This window comes from Doryrhamphus excisus, linkage group LG23 (genome assembly GCF_037039965.1).
Source record: "Doryrhamphus excisus strain RoL-2023G ecotype Guam linkage group LG23, RoL_Dexc_Guam_v1.1, whole genome shotgun sequence".
In the NCBI taxonomy this organism is placed as follows: Eukaryota; Metazoa; Chordata; class Actinopteri; order Syngnathiformes; family Syngnathidae; genus Doryrhamphus; species Doryrhamphus excisus.
This window is the reverse complement of record NC_136379.1, coordinates 6179069-6199090: the sequence shown is the minus strand read 5'-3', so window position 1 is coordinate 6199090 and position 20022 is coordinate 6179069. Positions and strand designations below refer to the sequence as shown.

The 20022-nt window shown below is 39.3% G+C and overlaps 1 protein-coding gene and 1 long non-coding RNA gene across 8 annotated transcripts in view; one reads left to right on the top strand and one right to left on the bottom strand.

Annotated features, from left to right (window-relative positions):
- The window catches only part of gria2b (glutamate receptor, ionotropic, AMPA 2b), a 40466-nt gene extending 21539 nt beyond the window's left edge, over positions 1–18927 (bottom strand). For 3 of the 6 annotated variants that reach the window (XR_009126655.2, XM_058065183.2, XM_058065182.2), the window contains exons 1-3: positions 18516–18926; positions 18249–18389; positions 3367–3606 (exon numbers count right to left, since the gene is read on the bottom strand). Coding sequence is in view for 5 of the 6 variants with exons in the window: in XM_058065183.2 (XP_057921166.1) it covers positions 3367–3606; positions 18249–18389; positions 18516–18600 (466 nt within the window). In the remaining variant the exon portion in view is untranslated. Of the gene's footprint in view, positions 1–3366; positions 3607–18248; positions 18390–18515 lie in introns of all 6 variants that reach the window. The other 3 variants (XM_058065178.2, XM_058065179.2, XM_058065180.2) reach the window with 2 other exon arrangements.
- On the top strand, positions 12934–18136 carry LOC131120088 (uncharacterized). 2 transcript variants are annotated; one of them, XR_013625454.1, is made up of 4 exons: positions 12934–13008; positions 13806–13916; positions 15050–15088; positions 17825–18136. It is a non-coding gene; the product is annotated as an uncharacterized LOC131120088 (long non-coding RNA). The 2 variants fall into 2 exon arrangements; XR_009126656.2 differs by lacking the exon at positions 17825–18136 and having other exon boundaries at positions 15050–15250.
- Positions 18928–20022: the final 1095 nt, after the last annotated feature.

Genomic DNA, 20022 nt, shown 5'->3' with positions numbered 1-20022 from the left:
AAATAATACCTCTGAGGAATCATGGAATTTACTGGAATAAACTGGAAATCAGCCTACAAGGAAAAACAGCGTTGATCTGAAACAAAATAACATCTTGTACTTTTGGCAAGGAAAACGTACGCTCATTTTATTCTACATTCAGGTTTCTATTGTTGCAATGCAGCAGTCTGGTTATGCTCATATTTCCTGTAATTTGTCTCCGCCCCACTTATGGGATTCCTGAAGCAGCTGACAGGTACCGGCACGCTGAGTGGCACATGGTTTTGGCAGCGGTCTTGGGTATGGGAGGAGTTTGGTGAGGCCACAGAGCATCGAGTGCCCGGTCCACAATGTTTACAGTGACCTCAACTGACCTCGACTGAAAAGATAGAAAGACTTCCGTCGCATTCGATGAAGACAATTCCCCCCCGAAAGCAGGGCACAGGTTTGGGCAATGTGTATGGGGACCATGTGCTGCCCATTTAACAAGGCCCCCTTCTCGGGTCCAACGGTAAGCAGGTCACATTTTGGAGCTGGTTTTGGCAAAGTGGGTGAAGTTTCTTGGGACGTTTCTGGACGACTTGCTCTACCTTCTGACTCACGGCCGCCCCAACTGAGAATACAGTCGGGCAGTGGAAGGAACACCTCAAAGCCCTTCAAAGTCACCGTGCAGTCACTGTGGTTGAGGTAGCTGAGGTAGTCAAAAAACTCCTGAGTGGCAAAGCTCCGGGGTTGAATTACTTCCTGAATTCCTCAAAGCTCTGGATGTTGAGGAATTGGTAGAATTCGGGAACAGTACCTATGGATTGGCAGACCTGGGTGGTAGACAACTTGGGAAGACCAAGGGATCATGTGTCTGTGTCCACCCGATGGAACTGAACGACTGGTCTTCCCAAATGAAACCCAACTAAGCTGTCTAAAGATAGACTCGATCCTTTAGTTTGGTCTGGTCCTTTTGTTCCTGGACTATGTTCCCACACTACGAATAGAAAATAACTACGACATTTTAAAGATGACACCCCCTATACCGCATTTACAGGTACATTGATGGAACACACATAAAATACCAAACCCAACCTCTTTTACTTTTGAAACCCCGCCTGGCACAGAAGGTGACAAATTGCGGCCAACCAGGGCAACCTACTTCTACTAAAACCACTTGAACTTTTTTTTGCTTCATTTCATCCAGTCCGGGTGTTATGACATTTTGTGGCTACAACATATACCCTTAAATTATTAATACCGTACAAAAAGAAAAAGAGAAGTAGTTATGTGGAAGAAGAATACAGGCAGAAGGGTGCAAGGAAAACATTTTTGTTGACTTTTTCCCCCTTTATGTTGTCTCCTAAGTGCAAGTCAAAGAAAAGGGAAGTGTAAATGAACTTGCAAACTGTTCACAAAATGTAGAAATGGCGATCAACGTCGGCTGGATACTTAGTCCGAGCCACTGTCGAGACTGGCCCTATTACCGAGCACAAGACCCCCACAATGTGTTATTCTATTCCAATTCCATTCCAATTACTACATAGACAGGAATAGATACAAGCAATTGCAATGCCAGCACCGGAGAGATAATCAAGGTTTAGCAAAGTCCAATAGATGTAGATCTAGAAAAACGTCCGTTATTTCGTTGTGAAGATGTTAGGCACCGGTCCATCTCAAGTTGGACAGCTAAGTGCTCCTCAGACAAAGATTCAAATATCTAGAATCGATATGTTTCTGTACAAGATGGCTATGAGAACTAAGTGTTTACATCCACCAAAATGGCCTCATGATCGTACGTCATGTTTCTGCTATCAACAAGCCTTCAAGACGTTCAAAGCGGAGGGAACATATTCCATTCCTAACAGTCCTCCCACCTCAAAAATGTTTTGACCACCATCAAGGATAAAGTTGGTATCCTTGAATATGTGAAAGATTCCGCTCCTATGAAATGGACAGTGATAACTAAAGCAGCGTAGTGGTCTCTTTATTGAGACTTCCTTCTCCCAGTGAGCCCGTCTCTCCTTCCCTTGCAAGACAATTTGAAACAAAACAACCCAAAAACCCAAAACCCCTTCCACAAAGTCAGGGAAATTAATACACAAGTATTGGTGTTTTCTTTAGGGCCGACAAATTAATTGGCTAGTCGATTTAATCTACCAATTAGGGGCCATTAAAGACCAGCGGAAGGTAATACAGTAAAGTCTTGTTATATCGATATTCTCGGGAGTCGGAAAAAATACCGATATAACCGGACTATCCATATATCCGATCCTGCGCCGAACTGCATTAAAAGTGGGCGGATCTTTGATATGGCATGTAATTTTCTCCTTGAGTTCATGGATTGCGTATCTAGCATGCTTTTGTACTACAATACATTTTGCACTACGGTAAATAAAAATAAACTTACGCTGTAGTGATTACCGGTTACCGGGACATAATTCACCCCGGAACTATCGATAGGGAAGGTGTTGCCACCCGGAGGGGTAGGCGCGAGGGACGGGTGTTTTCCGCTGTGTGTGCTGCGCTATGGTGGTGGAAGTGTGAAAAATAAAGTTGACTGGAAGCAGCCGTTCGCCGTGTTCTTTTTTGGTATTGAAATCCTTGAGCAAAGATTGATTTAAGCTGCTTTTGTATCGATATAAGCAGACCAAATTGGCTGGCGGGAGATAAAAAGGGCATCGTAGTAACCGGATTATCATAATAACCGTGTATCGTACTAACGGAGCTAATTATATCATAAAAGACTAGAAATTTGCCGGGAAATAAAAATAGTATCATAATAAGTAGTAATTCGTTTTACCTGATATCGATATAATGAGACTTTACTGTATTAATTTATTTTTGAATGAATGACAGATTAATCACCCGGCCACCCAGTGTGTCCTCGGTCTGCCCAAATTGTCTACAGCCCCAAATTGTCTACAACATATTCCATTCCTAACAGTCCTCCCACCTCAAAAATGCTTTGACCACCATCAAGGATAAAGTTGGTATCCTTGAATATGTGAAAGATTCCGCTCCTATGAAATGGACAGTGATAACTAAAGCAGCGTAGTGGTCTCTTTATTGAGACTTCCTCCTCGTAGTGAACCCGTCTCTCCTTCCCTCGTAAGACAACACCGGGGATTCCCACGGTTATGAATCGATTGAACTGGACTTGCAATGAAACGTTGACTTACAGTGCCATCGTAAAAACGGAAATCCGAGACCGAGAATCTCCCGTATGATGAGATGCTGGACTGCGGATTCATAACTGAATGAATACTGACTGATTTTCAAAGGACTGTAACAAAAATAAACATGTCTATGATACTAGGATTTGAATCCTACACTGAATCCTAAATGCAATTCTTTTTGGACACGTCATTGTGACAAAATGTCCACATGTCCACATGGTCTTACCTCGATCGCTGTCGTACAGGTACGCAAATTTGTCCCACTTGTAGTACTCGATGAGGCTGAGCAGCGGCCCCTTGATGTCAGGCCTCATCTGAATGATGAACTGCTGGTTTCCATCCAGAGGGAAGCTCGGCGTGATGAAGGAGACGTGCAGCGTCCCGCAGAACGACGTGATGGTGTTGACCGACTTCTTGTCGTAGAACCCGAAAATGGCATAAACTCCCCTGGAGAACTGTGAGCAAACTGAAAGCACAACAGAGAGAAAACATTCAGAAGGCTGTGATGTGAAAAAAGCGTTTACGTAAACTCACAAACTTTACATCCCTTAGTGCACTTCAGGGATGCGTCTTGTTCGCTGATTAATGTCAGACGTTCCATAATCTCCGCCAGGGGAGTGCTTGGATTGGAGAGGAAAACATCCACAGTGCGGAAGTCACTGAAGACACTTTCCACCGAGCTGTATAGTCTTGTCTTCTTCCCGTTTCATACCCATCGAGCTCCATGCTTTAGCGCGGATGGCACAGCGGGGTGCTGTATAATTGTTGTTGCGTAGTTGGAATAGGCTTATGTGAGCCATTACCATGTGATACAAGTGTTGCTGGCGTTGGCTTGTTTTCAGAATTCTGACTTCCAACACATCAGAAGTTCTGTTTCTCGAAGCCAACTCTTCATTTTAAGTACATGAATGTAAATAGTGACTTCAGGTGAGGTCAAACCTTACAGTTTCCATAAAGATTCAAAACAACCCAAAAACCCAAAACCCGTTCCACAAAGTCAGGGAAATTGGGCCCGACCAATTAATCAGCTAGTCGGTTTAATCTACAAGTTAGGGGCCATTTTTATATTTATTTTTAGTTTAATAGTTTATTTTAGTTTAATATTAGTTTATTTTTGAATGATTGAAATTTTTGTTATGTTTTCTAAATCCAAAAAAATACAAAATTATTATTTATTTTTTTTACAAATTATTATTATTGAACAAAATCTCACAACATTTTCAGATACATTTTGTTTTTACTGGACAGTGAACTGAAAGTGAACACGTCTCCAAATTTTTGGAGCATTTATTTGTTATTTAATTTTTTATAATTAGGAAAATAGTAGAAAAACAAAAAAAAACCTCACAAAATGTATATTTATATATATATACAAAAATATATATTGAATGAAAGAAAGAAAGAAAGAAAGAAAGAAAGAAAGAAAGAAAGAAAGAAAGAAAGAAAGAAAGAAAGAAAGAAAGAAAGAATGAAAGAAAAAAAAGAAAGAAAGAAAGAAATTTTTGTTATATTTTCTAAATCCAAAAAAAATACGAAATTATTATTTTTTTTTTTTACAAATTATTATTATTGAACAAAATCTCACAACATTTTCAGATACATTTTGTTTTTACTGGACAGTGAACTGAAAGTGAACACATCTCCAAATTTTTGGAGCATTTATTTATTTATTTTTTTTAAATTAGGAAAATAGTAGAAAAACTAAAAGAAACTCACAAAATGTATATTTATATTTATATATATACAAAAATATATATTGAATGAATGAATGAATGAATGATAGGATGAATTAATGAAAATGACAGATTAATCGCCCGGCCCTTCAGTGTGTCCTAGGTCTGCCAACCCAGGTCTGCCAATCCAGAGGTACTGTTCCCGACTTCCAATGAGAGGTCATACATAAATAACCAAAGGAAGTGATGATTGTGTTGACATCCACATTCATCCAGGATGATGCGTAAAACAAAACATTACACTACCTAGCATAAAGTAACCTGCGTTCGTCAGTATCCAGCATGTTGGAGGTCATTCACATTTGCATTCACGTGATTTGTTCCACATCCTCCATTCTGTTGACTCGGCAAAATCACCTCGGCTTCATAATTTACGAACCGAGCACGCCCGTATACGCCAAAGTGGCTTTTCCGACATCTAACATTCATTATGCACAGAGCGCTGAGAAGGCTGCTGCCGCGGTAAACACAGGAACCCTCTTCTGCAATCCTGAGGTTGCAGGCCGTTTCTCAAACGTTACACGGGGGTCAGCAGATTAGCGTGTTGCTGGTACGGTCGTATTGATCACATGTGACTTAATCAGCTTTATAGACTTGGGCGAATGTGTGCTGCAGAGTAATTACTGTGATGAGGAATTTCCTCTAGCGTAATATCATGGCAGTGGCTTGCTGACATGGGCATGTGGAGTCCATCCAGAGCATGTACAGGCCAGTTTTTTTTTTATTTGGTTAAAGAAAAAAAAAAAAAAAAAAGAAAAAATAATAATAATAATAATTGTGTTTGTTTTTTAGAAAAAAATGATTTAATTTAACAAAACCTCTCAAACTTTTTACAGAACACCAACAACTGAAAGTGAACTCATTTACAAAAACGAGTTATCTCTACATTTTGTGAGCTTTGTTTGATTTATTTTTTTGAATCCAAACAATATATTTGGTGTATTTTGGAAACGAGCAAAAAAAAAATTGACAACTGAAACTGAGATGAAAAAAAATAATGAATCTCCAAAATTTTTGTTATTTTTGTTATGTTTCTAAAACCAAAAAAATACAAAATTATTATTATTATTTATTTTTTTTTTTTACAAATTATTACTATTGAACAAAATCTCACAACATTTTCAGATACATTTTGTTTTTACTGGACAGTGAACTGAAAGTGAACACATCTCCAAATTTTTGGAGCATTTATTTGTTATTTAATTATTTTTTTTTTGGAAAAATAGTAGAAAAACTAAAAAAAAACTCACAATATTTGGAGATCAGTGTTTTTTTTTTACTAGTTCAATGAGTTAGACCAAAAAAAACAAAAAAACAAAAAAAAGTTAGCTGAGATAGGCTCCAGCATACCTTGCGACCCACATGAGGATAAGCGGCATAGAAAATAGATGGATGGATATTTGATTTTTAAATATTTGATTAATAAATTGAGGCAATAAATATATATTGTGTTGCTTTTGGTGAAAAATATTTGTAAAAAGTTAAAAATTTTGAGATTTTATATTAAAATATTTTAAAAGATATTATTCAATATTTGTATGCTTGCATATATTTATTTTAGTCCATTTTTTTATTTTAACTTTTTGTTTGTTTGTTTTTTCAATTGTTACTTACACATATTTTACAGCACGGGGCGTTGCTATTTCCTCTCAGTCCTAAAAAAAAGCTGTTTAAAGAAATATCAAGTATCTTAACAGCTCACTTAATTTGGACATTTTTTGTATGAAATCCTACTAAATACTTCATGGTTTCTTCAACGTCTTGCTGGCAAAGCAGGAAAGTTCACATGATGGTTTTTTTTGCTGGAAATGAGTTGAGCTTTTTGCACTTAAGACGTTGCGGTTGCTTAATGGAAGGGAGAAATGCCGGCTGGTCGAAACAGTGAAGGATTGTGGGAAAAAGCCATTAAAGTCTTTGTCACATCTGACTGCCTCTCAATGAATCCTGTGAGTTTTAGCGCTCACAAATCTCCCCCTCACACGCACACAAGCTTAATGACTATTATTTCTTTCTTGTTATTTCTAAATGGATGTTATACCTTTGTAACTGCTGATGAGCAGGTAGGACAAATGTTTCATGTTTCACGTATTATAGCGTGTTCGGGAACGAAGGTTTGAAACATAAGAGTTGGACAAAAGAGCTGAAGACACCAAATAGCAATCTAAATATTATACACATCATATCCAATATAAATGATGATTATATTTGTCAAAAAATCTTCAATAATACATTTATAAGTATTTTTATCCAAATAATAATACAAATAACTCTTTTCAAACATATTAATAACTAGAAAAGCAGTCCTCCGCCAAGTGCCACAGATTTACACCAAAGAATGCTAACATGCTAATGTTAGCATACTAACACTTAGCATAATAGCGCTGTTTGTATACATGCCTGCCTCTGAAAATGCTAAAAATGTTGGTATAATTATGCAACAAGCTAACATGTTAATGTTAGCATACTAACATCTAACAAGATTATGCTAAGTGTTTATATTTGTGTCTACCCATGAAAACGGCTGAAAATGCTACTGTGCTATTGTTAGCATGCTAACAATTCTAATATGGTAACATGAGCATGCTAACACCTAACATGTTAGTGTGTTTTTATGTGTCTACCCATGAAAATAGCAAATAAATGCTAGCATGTTAACATGCTTATGTTAGACATGTTAAAGTTAGCATGCTAACACGTAGCATCCTTTAAAAAAATCCTGGATCTAGACGCTGATCTGTATCACCAAAATGTAATCAGTTCTTCCATATCTCACGTCCGACAATTCCTAAAAATTTCATCCAAATCCATTCAGAACTTAAAAACCTTTTAGAAAATACTGATAATATTAAAAACGTCTTTGTTTCGTTGCTGGAAAAAAAATATTGTGAGCCAAAAAATCTAGACTAGATGAAACAGAAACAGCATAACAGCACACAGTAATATTATGAGAATTCTCATTATTTTCATTAAATATGACTTTCACGTAATATTATTATTGTCACGGTTCGGCATGGTCGTGACCCCAGGATGCAGACACAGGAACGTTGTGCAGGTAAAAGTATCATTTTAATAATGGTAGCAGTTGCACGAACTGAAATCAGGGAACAACCTCAAAGAACCAACAAAGGAAAGAGCACACACCTGCACTAAAATTGGAGAGAGAGAAATGAGTAACAGGTGTGGAGGAGAGGAAGTCAAGACAGGAAGTCAATGAGAAAATAAGAGTATCCAAAGGGGAACTAAACTAGAAAGGGACCAGTAAATAAAAGTATAGATACAGGAAACAGAAGCAAAGGAGGAAAACACAGAGAGCTGTCACGAGGGGGTAAAGCCCAATCGTTTATTTATAATAATAATAATAATAATAATAATAATAATAATAATAATAATAATAATAATAATAATAATAATAATAATAATAATAATAATAATAACAATAACAATAATAATAATAATAATAATAATAATAATAACAATAATAATAATAATAATAATAATAATAATAATTATTATTATTATTAGTAGTAGTAGTAGTAGTAGTAGTAGTAGTAGTAGTAGTAGTAGTAGTAGTAGTATTATTAGTATTATTAGTATTATTAGTATTATTAGTATTATTAGTATTATTATTCTCATAAATAGAAGTTATGCATACTTATTTATTTATGAGAAGCAGTTCTCATAAATAAACAAATATATTTATATTGTGTACCTGCAGATTTGATTATTTATACATAGCAGCTGGCAGTAGTGGTAATTATGAAACATATGACATGAATATTGTGATTATTATATTCATGCATTCATTTGTTTTTTACCGCTCGGGGGTGCTGGAGCCTATCCCAGCTGTCTTCGGGCAAAAGGCGGGTACACCCTGGACTGGTGGCCAGCCAATCACAGGGCACATATAGACAAACAACCATTCACACTCACATTCATACCTATGGACAATTTGGAGTCGCCAATTAACCTAGCATGTTTTTGGAATGTGGAGCCGGAGAAAACCCACGCATGCACGGGGAGGACATACACACAGAGATGGCCGAGGGTGGAATTGAACCTTGGTCTCCAAGACAGATACAGCAATTTATATAAATAGTATTTATAGTTTGATGATTAGGTAATTTGACATTCAAAATCGTATTTCTATTAGTAGTATTCTATTATTTATGTAGTAGTGTTTAGTTTAACTACCTTAAGTGCTTAGTTAGCCACTTTGAATAAACAAAAGTAGTAAAATCCCGTTTGTGCAATGCAAACCAGACATGTTGGTTTGTTAGTTATGTACATGGCGTCAAACGTTCCTAATCAAGTCAAGCGGGCGGCCACGTTGTGCTCCTAATGGCCTCGTTATGGCCGGCGAGTGTTGCTATCACCTTGCGAGGCGAAGGTGAGCGGCGTGAAATAAAATTAGCCGTCCTAATTAGCTGACCTGCTTTTCAGCAGCGTGGCATCGAGGAGTGCCAGCATTCCTTTATTTTTTTTTTTAACGCAGCTGTTTGTTTTAAAAGACATGAAAGACCTTATTTGCATAAATGACGCGTTAGTAACCCAGCCACCTTCACCTCATCCCGACACGCCGCCAGAGGACACAAAAACGTAACACCGGCCTACTTAGTCTCTCTCTATATATTGTAGGTGCTGTTGCCATGGTGACAGTCACTTCCATGCAAAGCATAGGACACTTTTAAGCTTGGTAGGATGGATGGATAATGGAGGACATCCAGCATTCCCAGAATGATGAATCAGCCTTGCACCGCCACACACACACACACACACACAGATGTCAGTGACACAGCAATCATCTGCAGCGTGAACGCATATCTCCGAGCACCACGTTTCCACGGTAACAAGGGCTTGGGAACCAGCAAACACGTGGGTGATTATATTGTGTTGCTGATGCACTCGCCACGGTCGTTTACACTTTGACCTTGTCTGCGGCATCCAAAAGCGCCCCAAAGGACCGTTCTCACCGCCGCCCCCTGTTGGAACTGCGGTCTGGTCTCTGGTTTTCTCGACTGCTCGCTTCGGTTTTATTTGCGGTTAGAGGACACATGAGCCACAATGTCCTTGTGTACAGGACACAACATTAGGCACACCTGAAACGTCTAAGGTCCGTATTTCATTTTATTTTAAAGTTGACTCATTATTTAATATTTAATACTTATTTTGTTTTATTAGTACTAATTTTATTTTAAAAACAAATAAACAAATGCATGGGAAACACTGATGTGGACTTAAATTCTGTTCTGACTTTCCATGTCCTTCTTTATCGTCTGAGTGGTGAAGATGTGGGGCAATGCAGCAGTGGGACGGAGAGACGTTGCCGTGGCGACCGCATCTCAGCGGCTGCAATATCGAAAGAAGGAGGACTTCAGGGAAATGTTCCTGGCGGCCACTCGGCACATTCGCTGGGCTACTTTTTTTTTTTTCCCCTCCTTTGAGCTGGCCTTCCTGCAGCTGCTCTCTACAAGAACACTGCAGCTCAGTTCTTGTCAACTTCTAACTTGAATCCCAGCCCCCCCTCCTGTCCACAGCTCCACCGCTCCACCGCTCCACCGCTCCACCCACCTCCCATGCTATCTCTCTATCTCGCCGCTCTCCTTTTGTTCACTGACCTGTTTCCTGGAGGCTTTCTGAAGGCCTGCGACCAAGGCGTCACAAGATGAGACGGTGCTTCATCGCCCCGCTGCGCACCCTAGTGTCGCTTTCCCTTGCTGGGAAAATCAAAGACAACCCAACGTAGATATCCTAATGAGTTATAAAGACAACACCCTGCCTATTATTATTATTATTACTTTTACTGCCCTTTTTGTCGTTTTCTTGCTCGCGACCGCAAATGACCCTCCCACCATGAGCAGTGAGTAGCGCCACGGCAACGACAAGTCTTCTGTCCAAGTGAGAACGCTGACTCGTGCTGTTAATGAGTCACCGACATGTTAATAAAAACAATAACAAAAGACTACCCGTGTCCTTCACCGGCACACTACGACACCCAAACGACTCTTTGGTGACTCGTTCACAGCATCTTGAGATTCTGCAAACATCAGGGGTGGATGAGGTCGGCATACAGAAAAATTGAAGATATGCTAAATGATTGAAAATAGCCTCCATCTCATCCTTGTGGACCCTCTTGATTCTTTTTCTTTTCTTTATGACTTTCTAAATACAATCTTTACCAACATTAGAGCCCTCTAGACATGAAACAACACCCCTATAGTCCCTTGTAGACGCTTATTATTCTTTGTTTATACCACAATGCCCAACTGTAACGTACAGGCCACGGAATCACTGCAGGGACATGATTTTAACCATTAGCATGCGAGCGAGCAAAGTAATTTGCCTCCAATTTATTTCCTGTAACTTAAGAAAGGGTTTCAAACAGAGTGAGAAGAAGGACAAAGAAGAAAAAAAATATACCACATCCACACTGAATGGGAGGAGTCGTGTCGGACATGCCATGGTTGACTCCATACAGTGTGAAAATTGTGACTTATACTTTTGCTTTTCAATATTTTTTGACTAATAATAGGCCATAGTTTACCACAAAAGAGCAATTATTTATGAAGTAATTCATTTTTGAAATACTACAATAGAGCGAGGGAGCGATAATCGAACTGTGATATTGCATGGGACAACTGTACAGTCAAACCTTGGTTTTCGTACGCGCCAGTCGTTATTTATTTACGTTATTTACATTATTTCCTATGGGAAAAATTGATTTGGTTCTCGTATGTTTAGGAAACCAAGATACCAGTCTCTTAAAGGATGCCCATGGAGTTGACATTTTGGTAACCAGGTCTCATTTCTGGAGGATTTTGGCCATTTTTTTGTTGCCTGTGTAATGAATGCTATGTGTAGAATGTGTTGGAGCTGCACTTTAGACACCCCTGGACAAGCAGTTAAAGAGTACAGAGTAAAAGCTGCGGACATTTTTTCTCCTGTCGCTTTAAATCACAAATAATGATCAATACAAAATAATTCCTGCCTTATCAAATGAAGTGATAGGAGTTGTGCTGCATGTGTTTCAAGCCCCGTCCAACCATCTTAGATTGAGAGGAGAGTACAACACACGCAACAAATATCGATTGTGCGCACTGGCATCTCTTCTTGTAATAAAAACACAATGTACGCACTGTGACCTTTAGCGGGAAATACCAGAGCTGACTTTGTATCAGCAGCTCCGTGTCCTAATGATGTGGCAACAACAACAACACGGAGCCAAATGAGATCAAACCAACAAAGCTCAGTGCAGAATGCCAAGAAGAGGCTGCCATAGCAACCAAGGACAATTAGCACGGACGTCGCATTGACTCGACTGGTCATGTTTGACCACCATACTGCTCTTTTCATACTGTGCTTTTAACCTATAGGTCGCTGTTACTTGTGTTGTGCTGCAACGCTATAAATACTGTTTTGACAGCAGGCAATGCAAAATAGTGAGGAGGCAAGTGACATGCAAAGCACCTCTCATCCATCATGCTTATTTGACCTCCAACCTTTGCCTTTTATATGCTCCATTTGTCCACAAATAACAAAGCCAAGGCATAAATTGCTACTACTACATTAACATTGCATTGGGGATTGCTGTGCTGACAATAAAACAATATTTGCTGATGCAGCTTACTGTTTATTTGGATGGCTGTCCCACAGTTTTTATAACATACTTATTCAGTATTTGAGGAGGAAGGTATAAAACTTTTACACAGAAAACATGTGCCGCAAAGCAATCTGTTATTATATATCAAAAATTATAATAATCTGTACAGTCATACGTTGTTTATGCACCTTTAAGGACCTGGCTGTCCAGGACTATATAAACACGACCCTCCCACTTTGTGTTTTAACAAATATTAAATAACATTAGTAATTCTGTATAATAAAAGTAATGCAGGGATATCATCGACCCCAGTGAGGATAAGGGATATATTTGGGACACCTTGGTGATAAGTAAATCAAAAACAACGACAATGAAAAGGCAAGAACGTCTAAAAATACAAGCCAGAACATGGTCACGTGGGTTGACCAAAAAAAAAGTGTGACATTTGAACCCGGAAGAAAACAATAACGGCGACATGACAGCAAGCAAGAAACACAGCATGAGTACTGCACAGTGGACACCAACATGAACACACGCGGTAAGCTATGCCATTATTTTGTCTTACTTTAGTGTCGTTGTTACTGCATGCTACACGCTAGCAGTATCACGTTTAATCTTGAATTAATCGCGAAGTAACTGAATTTTAATTAAACCTGAAGAGAGCAGGGCTGTGTCAGTCAGCTACTCAACGATGTCGGCTCTATAAATGTGCGTTATTCGTCGACAATTTAAGATTTTTTAAAAACTTTTTAAAAAGTAGATTTAGTAACTGAGACCCCTATTCCTACCTGATCTGAGCCCGGACTCAGTGCGCATGTGCAGCCATCAACATACAACAACAAACATGGCGGCTTCGCTGAAAATGATAATTCACCCACAAAACAACATTTCACCATTAAGATTTTGACAATACACTTTAAAGCAAGTGTTTCCCCAGAAGTGTTAACTACATGTTCTACTATTTACAGTGCATGCTTTCTGCTGAATTATATATTCTTGCGAGAAGAGCCCTCCTACTGTCAATATGTTGTAGGGGGCTAACAAAATGAGAAGGGGATGAAATACTCACTTTTCCCCATTGTTTTTTTTTTTTTAAATCTCAAGTAGCGCCACAGATACTAAAACCGCCATTTGAGATCTACTGTTCTACATAGTAAAAATTTAGTGTTCAGTAGGTCTCCATAGGTATCCTAAATAAAAAAAGAAAAAGGTTGTTCTTGTGTCCTTTGCTAGCTAACTCGCTAACTAGCCAGAACCACGCTGCCCTTTAAAAGGACACAGCCTGAAGACACATGCCCTTACAGTTATGTTACATTTACATTTTTGTGCCAACAGGACAAACCCAGACAACAGAAAAACGCGCTTCATCCTGCTCATCTACTCTTCATTCATCGCTGATCCATCACATGCACACATGCGCGTGCACGTGCTTAACAGGAACAGGCAGTAAGTGCGAAGGAGGAGGCGAGCGGCTCAAATCTTAACGACTTGCATGCATGCTAATGAAACCTTTGGCGTAAAGGTTACTCGGGTTGCTAACAAACGCACAAGATGACTTCTGATTGTTTTCAGTTGGCTGTGAGAAAATACACAAATGCTCATTGCTCAGTATCGACACTTCAACACACGCCGCTTCTGTTTCATCCAATACGACCATTCATCAATGACCTGGAGCAAAAAAAACAGTCAAACCGACAATGCTTGCACATTCACCCTTGACTTAGGCCAGAGACATGTGGAGAATGGGTGATAATGAAGTATAGCGCTGCAACATTTAATCAATGATTAATCCAATTCATCAACTCAAATGTGATTTTTTTTCTGATAATTTGCCAACCAAACCACTAAGTGTGTGTATTTGCGTAATATCCATAGTCAGACTCAAGGCCTGGGGGCCAGATTTGGCACGTCATATTGTTTTATGTGGCCCGTTAATGCCAGGAAATAATGTAGGTTTTTATTATTATTATTAATTTGATTGCAAGTATTTGTATTTATCACATTACATTATTACTAATAATTATTAAATTTATTTATTTAAATTGTTATAAAAATAAAAAAACATAATATAAATATCCAAGACACTTGTTAAATGTATTTGTTCTGTCAATTTTGACATTTTTGATTTTAAAATGTCATTATTTTTAAATAAATGATCCAGTATTTGTATACTCTTAAAGTGTCTCATTTGCAACCCATGGCTGTTTTTTTTTTTAATAAGTGTGCCGAACATTTTAAACCTATAATTTAACAAGAAATATAAAACAAAAAAAGGCATAATCAGAAGGAATAATTTAGTCAAAATATATTAAGAAGAATTTATTATTTATTTACATTAAGAAAAAATATTAATATTCATTTTTGCAATACTTTACAATAAGGACATCCTAATATTATGAGCAAAAAAAATATTTCAGTTGCATAGAGTTGAAATATTAATATAACAAATAGATTCATCTGTGCTATATATATGTATGTACTTTATATGTGTATATAATATGTGTATATACTTCTTAGCATATCTATATGTGTTGCTTTACAAAATATTAACATGGCCCTTGCATGCTCTCATTTTTCAGTATGTGGCCCTCGCTGGAAACAGTTTGGACACCCCTGATGTAAGTACGATGTATGCCAGTAAACAAATAACGTAAGTAAATAATCAAATGTGGACTAATACAATGAGACAATTGTACAGTTATTTATTGTTGCAGCCCAAATTTTAACTAGGGCTATCCAAAGTACAGCCTGGGGGCCTTTTTGGGCCCGCAGCTGTTTTTTTTTTACCCTTGGCATATTGTAAAAAAATACAAACAATTATTAAAGAGATATACTATTAGATATCGCACTAATTTGCTTTGTCATCTCTCAAGCAAAGGTAAGTGTTTATTTGGATATGCAGATCTTGCCCAAACAAGACCGATACTGTTTCTTTTATCACATACCTTGAATGACAGAGTGCCTGAGGTTCAGTTGTTCACATTTTGTCCTTTGCTAGTCACAAGTTGTCAACCAAAGCTTCAGAGAAACACCGCTATTGATTTTTAAAGAGTTCAATGACAGGACGGCGGGAATTGTCGGGGTTAAAGGTTGTCATTATTAGCAGGGCTTTGTTGTCAGTTCAGCACTTTTGATTTTTTTTTTTCCTTTTAACTTGTCCTCAATTTCCAATGACCGATGTTCCCTCTAAGCTGTTCTTAGGCACGTTACAGTCCGAACGGAACGGGATAACTGCATAGAACACCAACCATAGTCATGCTTGTTCCATAGTCATGGAATAGAAGAGATAACAGGTATTGCATACACATGGCAACTACCTATCCTGCATGGATTGACCCAAAATGAATGACGTAACATTAAACACATAATATTAACGCCTGTGCAGCAAAGCATGATTCAAACTTTGACTTGTTGGAATGAAATATACTCATATTTTGACGAAAACTGGACGAATGTATGGCATAACCGTGCATATACTACTGCATGCTTTTATTTTGATGGCCGACATCCCATTTGCCTTAACTTTGCTGAAGGGACTGGAAGATGGTTGTGTTCTCACTTGACATCTTTTCATTCATTTTATTATTTTTACGTGTACATATACAACATGTGTTTGTCTATATGTGCCCTGTGGTTGGCTGGCGACCAGTCCAGGGTGTACCCCGCCTCACGCCCGAAGACAGCTGGGATAGGCTCCAGCACCCCCCGCGACCCTCGTGAGGAAAAGCGGTAGAAAATGAATGAATATACAACATGTTCAACTAAATATTCAGGCGGAAATAGGGCCACAACTGGCTGCTGTAAAACAGGAAGGAAATACGGAAATTAAAGTAAAAGTGATTAACAAAATAAAGGGTTGCCAAGAAAAGAAGTATAAAATGAAATGATGAACTAGGGGTTTCCTAAAAGATCCAGATTCTTAATCGGACGCCATAGTTCCATGGCCTGTTTTGTCTGAGATTGACAATAAACAAATCCTCATTGTGTCATCCTTTTGAAACCACTCATTTGGAAAATACCACAGAATGGAAGTTGGACTATCTAAGTTGTTGGGTTTTGGACCGGTGTGATACTACGATACGAACGTCTGATGGCACTCATGGAGGTCCATTTGTGCGTATGCTCGGACACGACTGTGGCTTCATTTATTCACTCAGACAGGCTGTATGTACTGTGTGTGTGTGTGTGTGTGTGCGCACATGGAAGGACTTTAAAGTGCTGGAATGTGAGCTGCACACACACACACACACACACACACACACAGAGATGCAACGCTTGTCCGTGAAGTGTTATTGATGGAGGAATGTATCATCCTCCCACATGCTGACACACTGCGTTGAGGAAGCTGCAATGCAACCAATGGTGCTCTTCTGCCGACCAGTCTTACTTTTCCATGCAATGGAACTAAATTATGATATCATTCTGTAAAGGTAGGAGGTCTAGTTAGGAAGGGGCGCACATGTAGCAGCCATGTTGAGCGACAAAACCCGCTCGCCTTGCATCACCGCTGTTAGCCTTTAGCGTAAATAACAGACTAGTTATTCTTATGTGTCACTTCATTATATGTCACTTCACTTCATTCATTTTATATATTTGTGATTAATTAATTTGCTGCGATCCTAACAAGGTAGAATTTTTTTCCTACATTGACATCGTTTTATTTAATTTTTTAATTTAATGATCCCCACAAGATTTTTAACCACAAAAAATTACAATAAAAATGACTTTTTTTTGTACTGGATGTCATTAGATTATGTACCCAGTGTTGTGTGAATATGCTGTATCACCACAATAACTGCAAATTATAAGCATAATTCCCAAAACTGCACTTGTCGCTAATATTAAATATGATAAGTCAATCATTTTCAACTTTTTGGACCATTTTTATGTCCTAAAGAGCGCATTAAGTTCAACCGTAACTACGTTTATACAAAATATAATGGCAATACACAGCAACACTAAAAAATGCTAATTGTATTGTCCAGAAAGCGACGCGCACCAATCAGAAGCCTTTGGTTTATGATTAAGGCAGCAGTTGCCTAGCAACCAAACCCCTAAAAATGAAACAAGCTCAGAAACAGCCACTGATGTCACTTTTTGAAACATTTCACCACCAACATAAGAGCACGGAACAGAAACACAACGCAAACGTCGATTCAATGATCAGCATAATAACCATGCTTCCATCCATTTGCTGTACCGCCAATAATAATAATAATAATAATAATAATATTAAATATGACAAGATTAGATAAAATGCATGAATGAAATGATAACTTTATAATTAAAACAGCAAAAATAAAATAGAAGTCCTCTGATTTCCACTTCCTCCTCTCCTCCATGCATGCCTCCAGGATGCTTTTCATACGGTGGTCATGTGACATCAAATGGCCCTGAATTCGATGAAGATGATGATGAAGGGGATGCTCCCCCATCAGTGAGTGTGAAGATGAATGACAGGCTGCAACTTTGATGACGAGAGAGTGAAGGAATGAAAATGGGACGATGGAGGATGTGGCCGTTACCCTGGAAACCAACTTTAGCGCCCCCCCTCCCTCCCCACCACCTTCTCCTCCTCGCCCCCCACCAACCCTCCCCCTACTCCTCTTTCTCATCTCCATCTCCTCTGCTTGCATCCCTCCGTGTTTGCAGACAATACTGCTCATCGAGATCACATCATCTGCTAAAAAGCGACCCCCCCACCACCCACCTCCCACCCACACGCGCACACGCACACGCCCCATGCTGCATTTATGGTAATACGTGCACGGTACTCACAGCAATTGGTCACGGCGAAGCTATTGGCCACCTCCAGGTTGTCGATATGAGGCGTCAGTCGGAACTCGGCCGTGCCGAACTGGACCATGCCTATCCTGAAGGCGCTGTACTCTTGGTCCGCGCCCCTCGGAAAGAGCCCCCCTGCGTGGGAGAGACGTGCACCAGTCAGCTAACGCAATGCGCATCACTCCCTCGCAAGAATCCTCACCATTTTGGTGCAATAAGTTTATTATTTTGATTTTTTTTTAAATGATTATGTCCACTCACCGATTTGCACGCTGGGCGAGCCTCCGTGCGCGCACCCCCACAAGACGATGAGAAACGACACGGATAGATTGACTATCTTCTGCATGGCCACAGCGTCGATGTCAGCATCCACCACTCGGGGAGTTGAAATATTCCTCTAGTCGTCTCCGGGAGAGGGAGGAGGAGGAGGAGGAGGAGGAAGAGGAGGAGGAAGGCTGTTAGATCCGATACATTTTTACAGACGTGGAGCCGTGCACGAATGAAAAACAAAAAAAAAACAAAAACAAAAGCAGAATCGGGGGTGAAAAAAAAGAAAAAAAGGGGGGTCTCCGTCAGTCGAGGAATGGACCCTTAGCGATGGAGCTCTCTCCTCCTCACCGCGGCTGATTCCTCCTCCAAGTGCGGCGCTCCTCTCAGCATCACCCCCGCCAAGAGAGGAACGCTCATCAGCAGCAACCGAAGACTGCCGAAAGGAGCCGAAGTCAGTATGTGACGTCACGGATGCGCTACAAAGCCGATAGCAAAAGATAATAGCACCTCGCCACATCCGGTAGATAGGCTAAGATGAAAAAGAGCGCCAATATAATAAAAAAATATTTAAAAAATTATAATAAATTATAATACAATTATGTAAAACAAAAATAAAATAAAAAAATAAATAAAATTAGAACAAAAACCAGAACAGATTTGATTTAAAAAAAAGTCTGTATTTTTCACAACTCATGTTAAATTGTGTAAAAATTGGTGTACATTTTTAAGAAGGATGGTTGGTCGGAAAGTGTTAGGAGCTAAATGTATCCACATTAGCTGACAACAAGCATATTGTGTGTTATGTTAGCGTAGCATGTAGCAGCAAAGCAGGACGAGGCCTTCTTGCCAGCTGAAGGAATCTTCTGCATTCAGTCCTTCAGTCCACGTGGGGCTGCATACTAAACAAAAATCAAAGAATTGGAGAGGGGGGGGGCAACAGGTCAATGAACAAACTGCAGGCTCCACTTTGGACACCGCCGTTTAGCATAAGTCACAATCATAAAAATGCGATATTTTACATATTTTAATGTTGTTAGCCTGATTTTTTTCTTCCTCCATCACTCCGTGTCCATTCTCTGCTGCAGGAGACACTAATTGTATGAGACCTTACCTGTCTATTTGTATATCTGTCTGTCCGTGTAGCTGTTCGTGTGTCTGTCCATCTGTCCGCCCGTCCCCCCCATCTGTCCGTCTACCTGTCCATCTGTGGGTCAATCTGTCTATCTATCTGTCGGCCCGGACGGTTTTATATGACCTTGTCTGTCATTCTGTCAGACATACCACTTGTATCTATCTGCAACATTTTGAATAGTCAATTAAAAACCCTGCCTGTTGCTGGCTTTCAGAACCATGGACAGCAAACCACATGCAGCGCTTACTCATGCAAGAGGAGAGCGCTTAAGCTAAAGCACAATCTAAATTGAAGCCCGGACAGTTGTGTGTGTGAAGTTGCTAAGTCAAGCATCTCCCGTCATCGGGGTTGAGTTCCGGAGGAGTT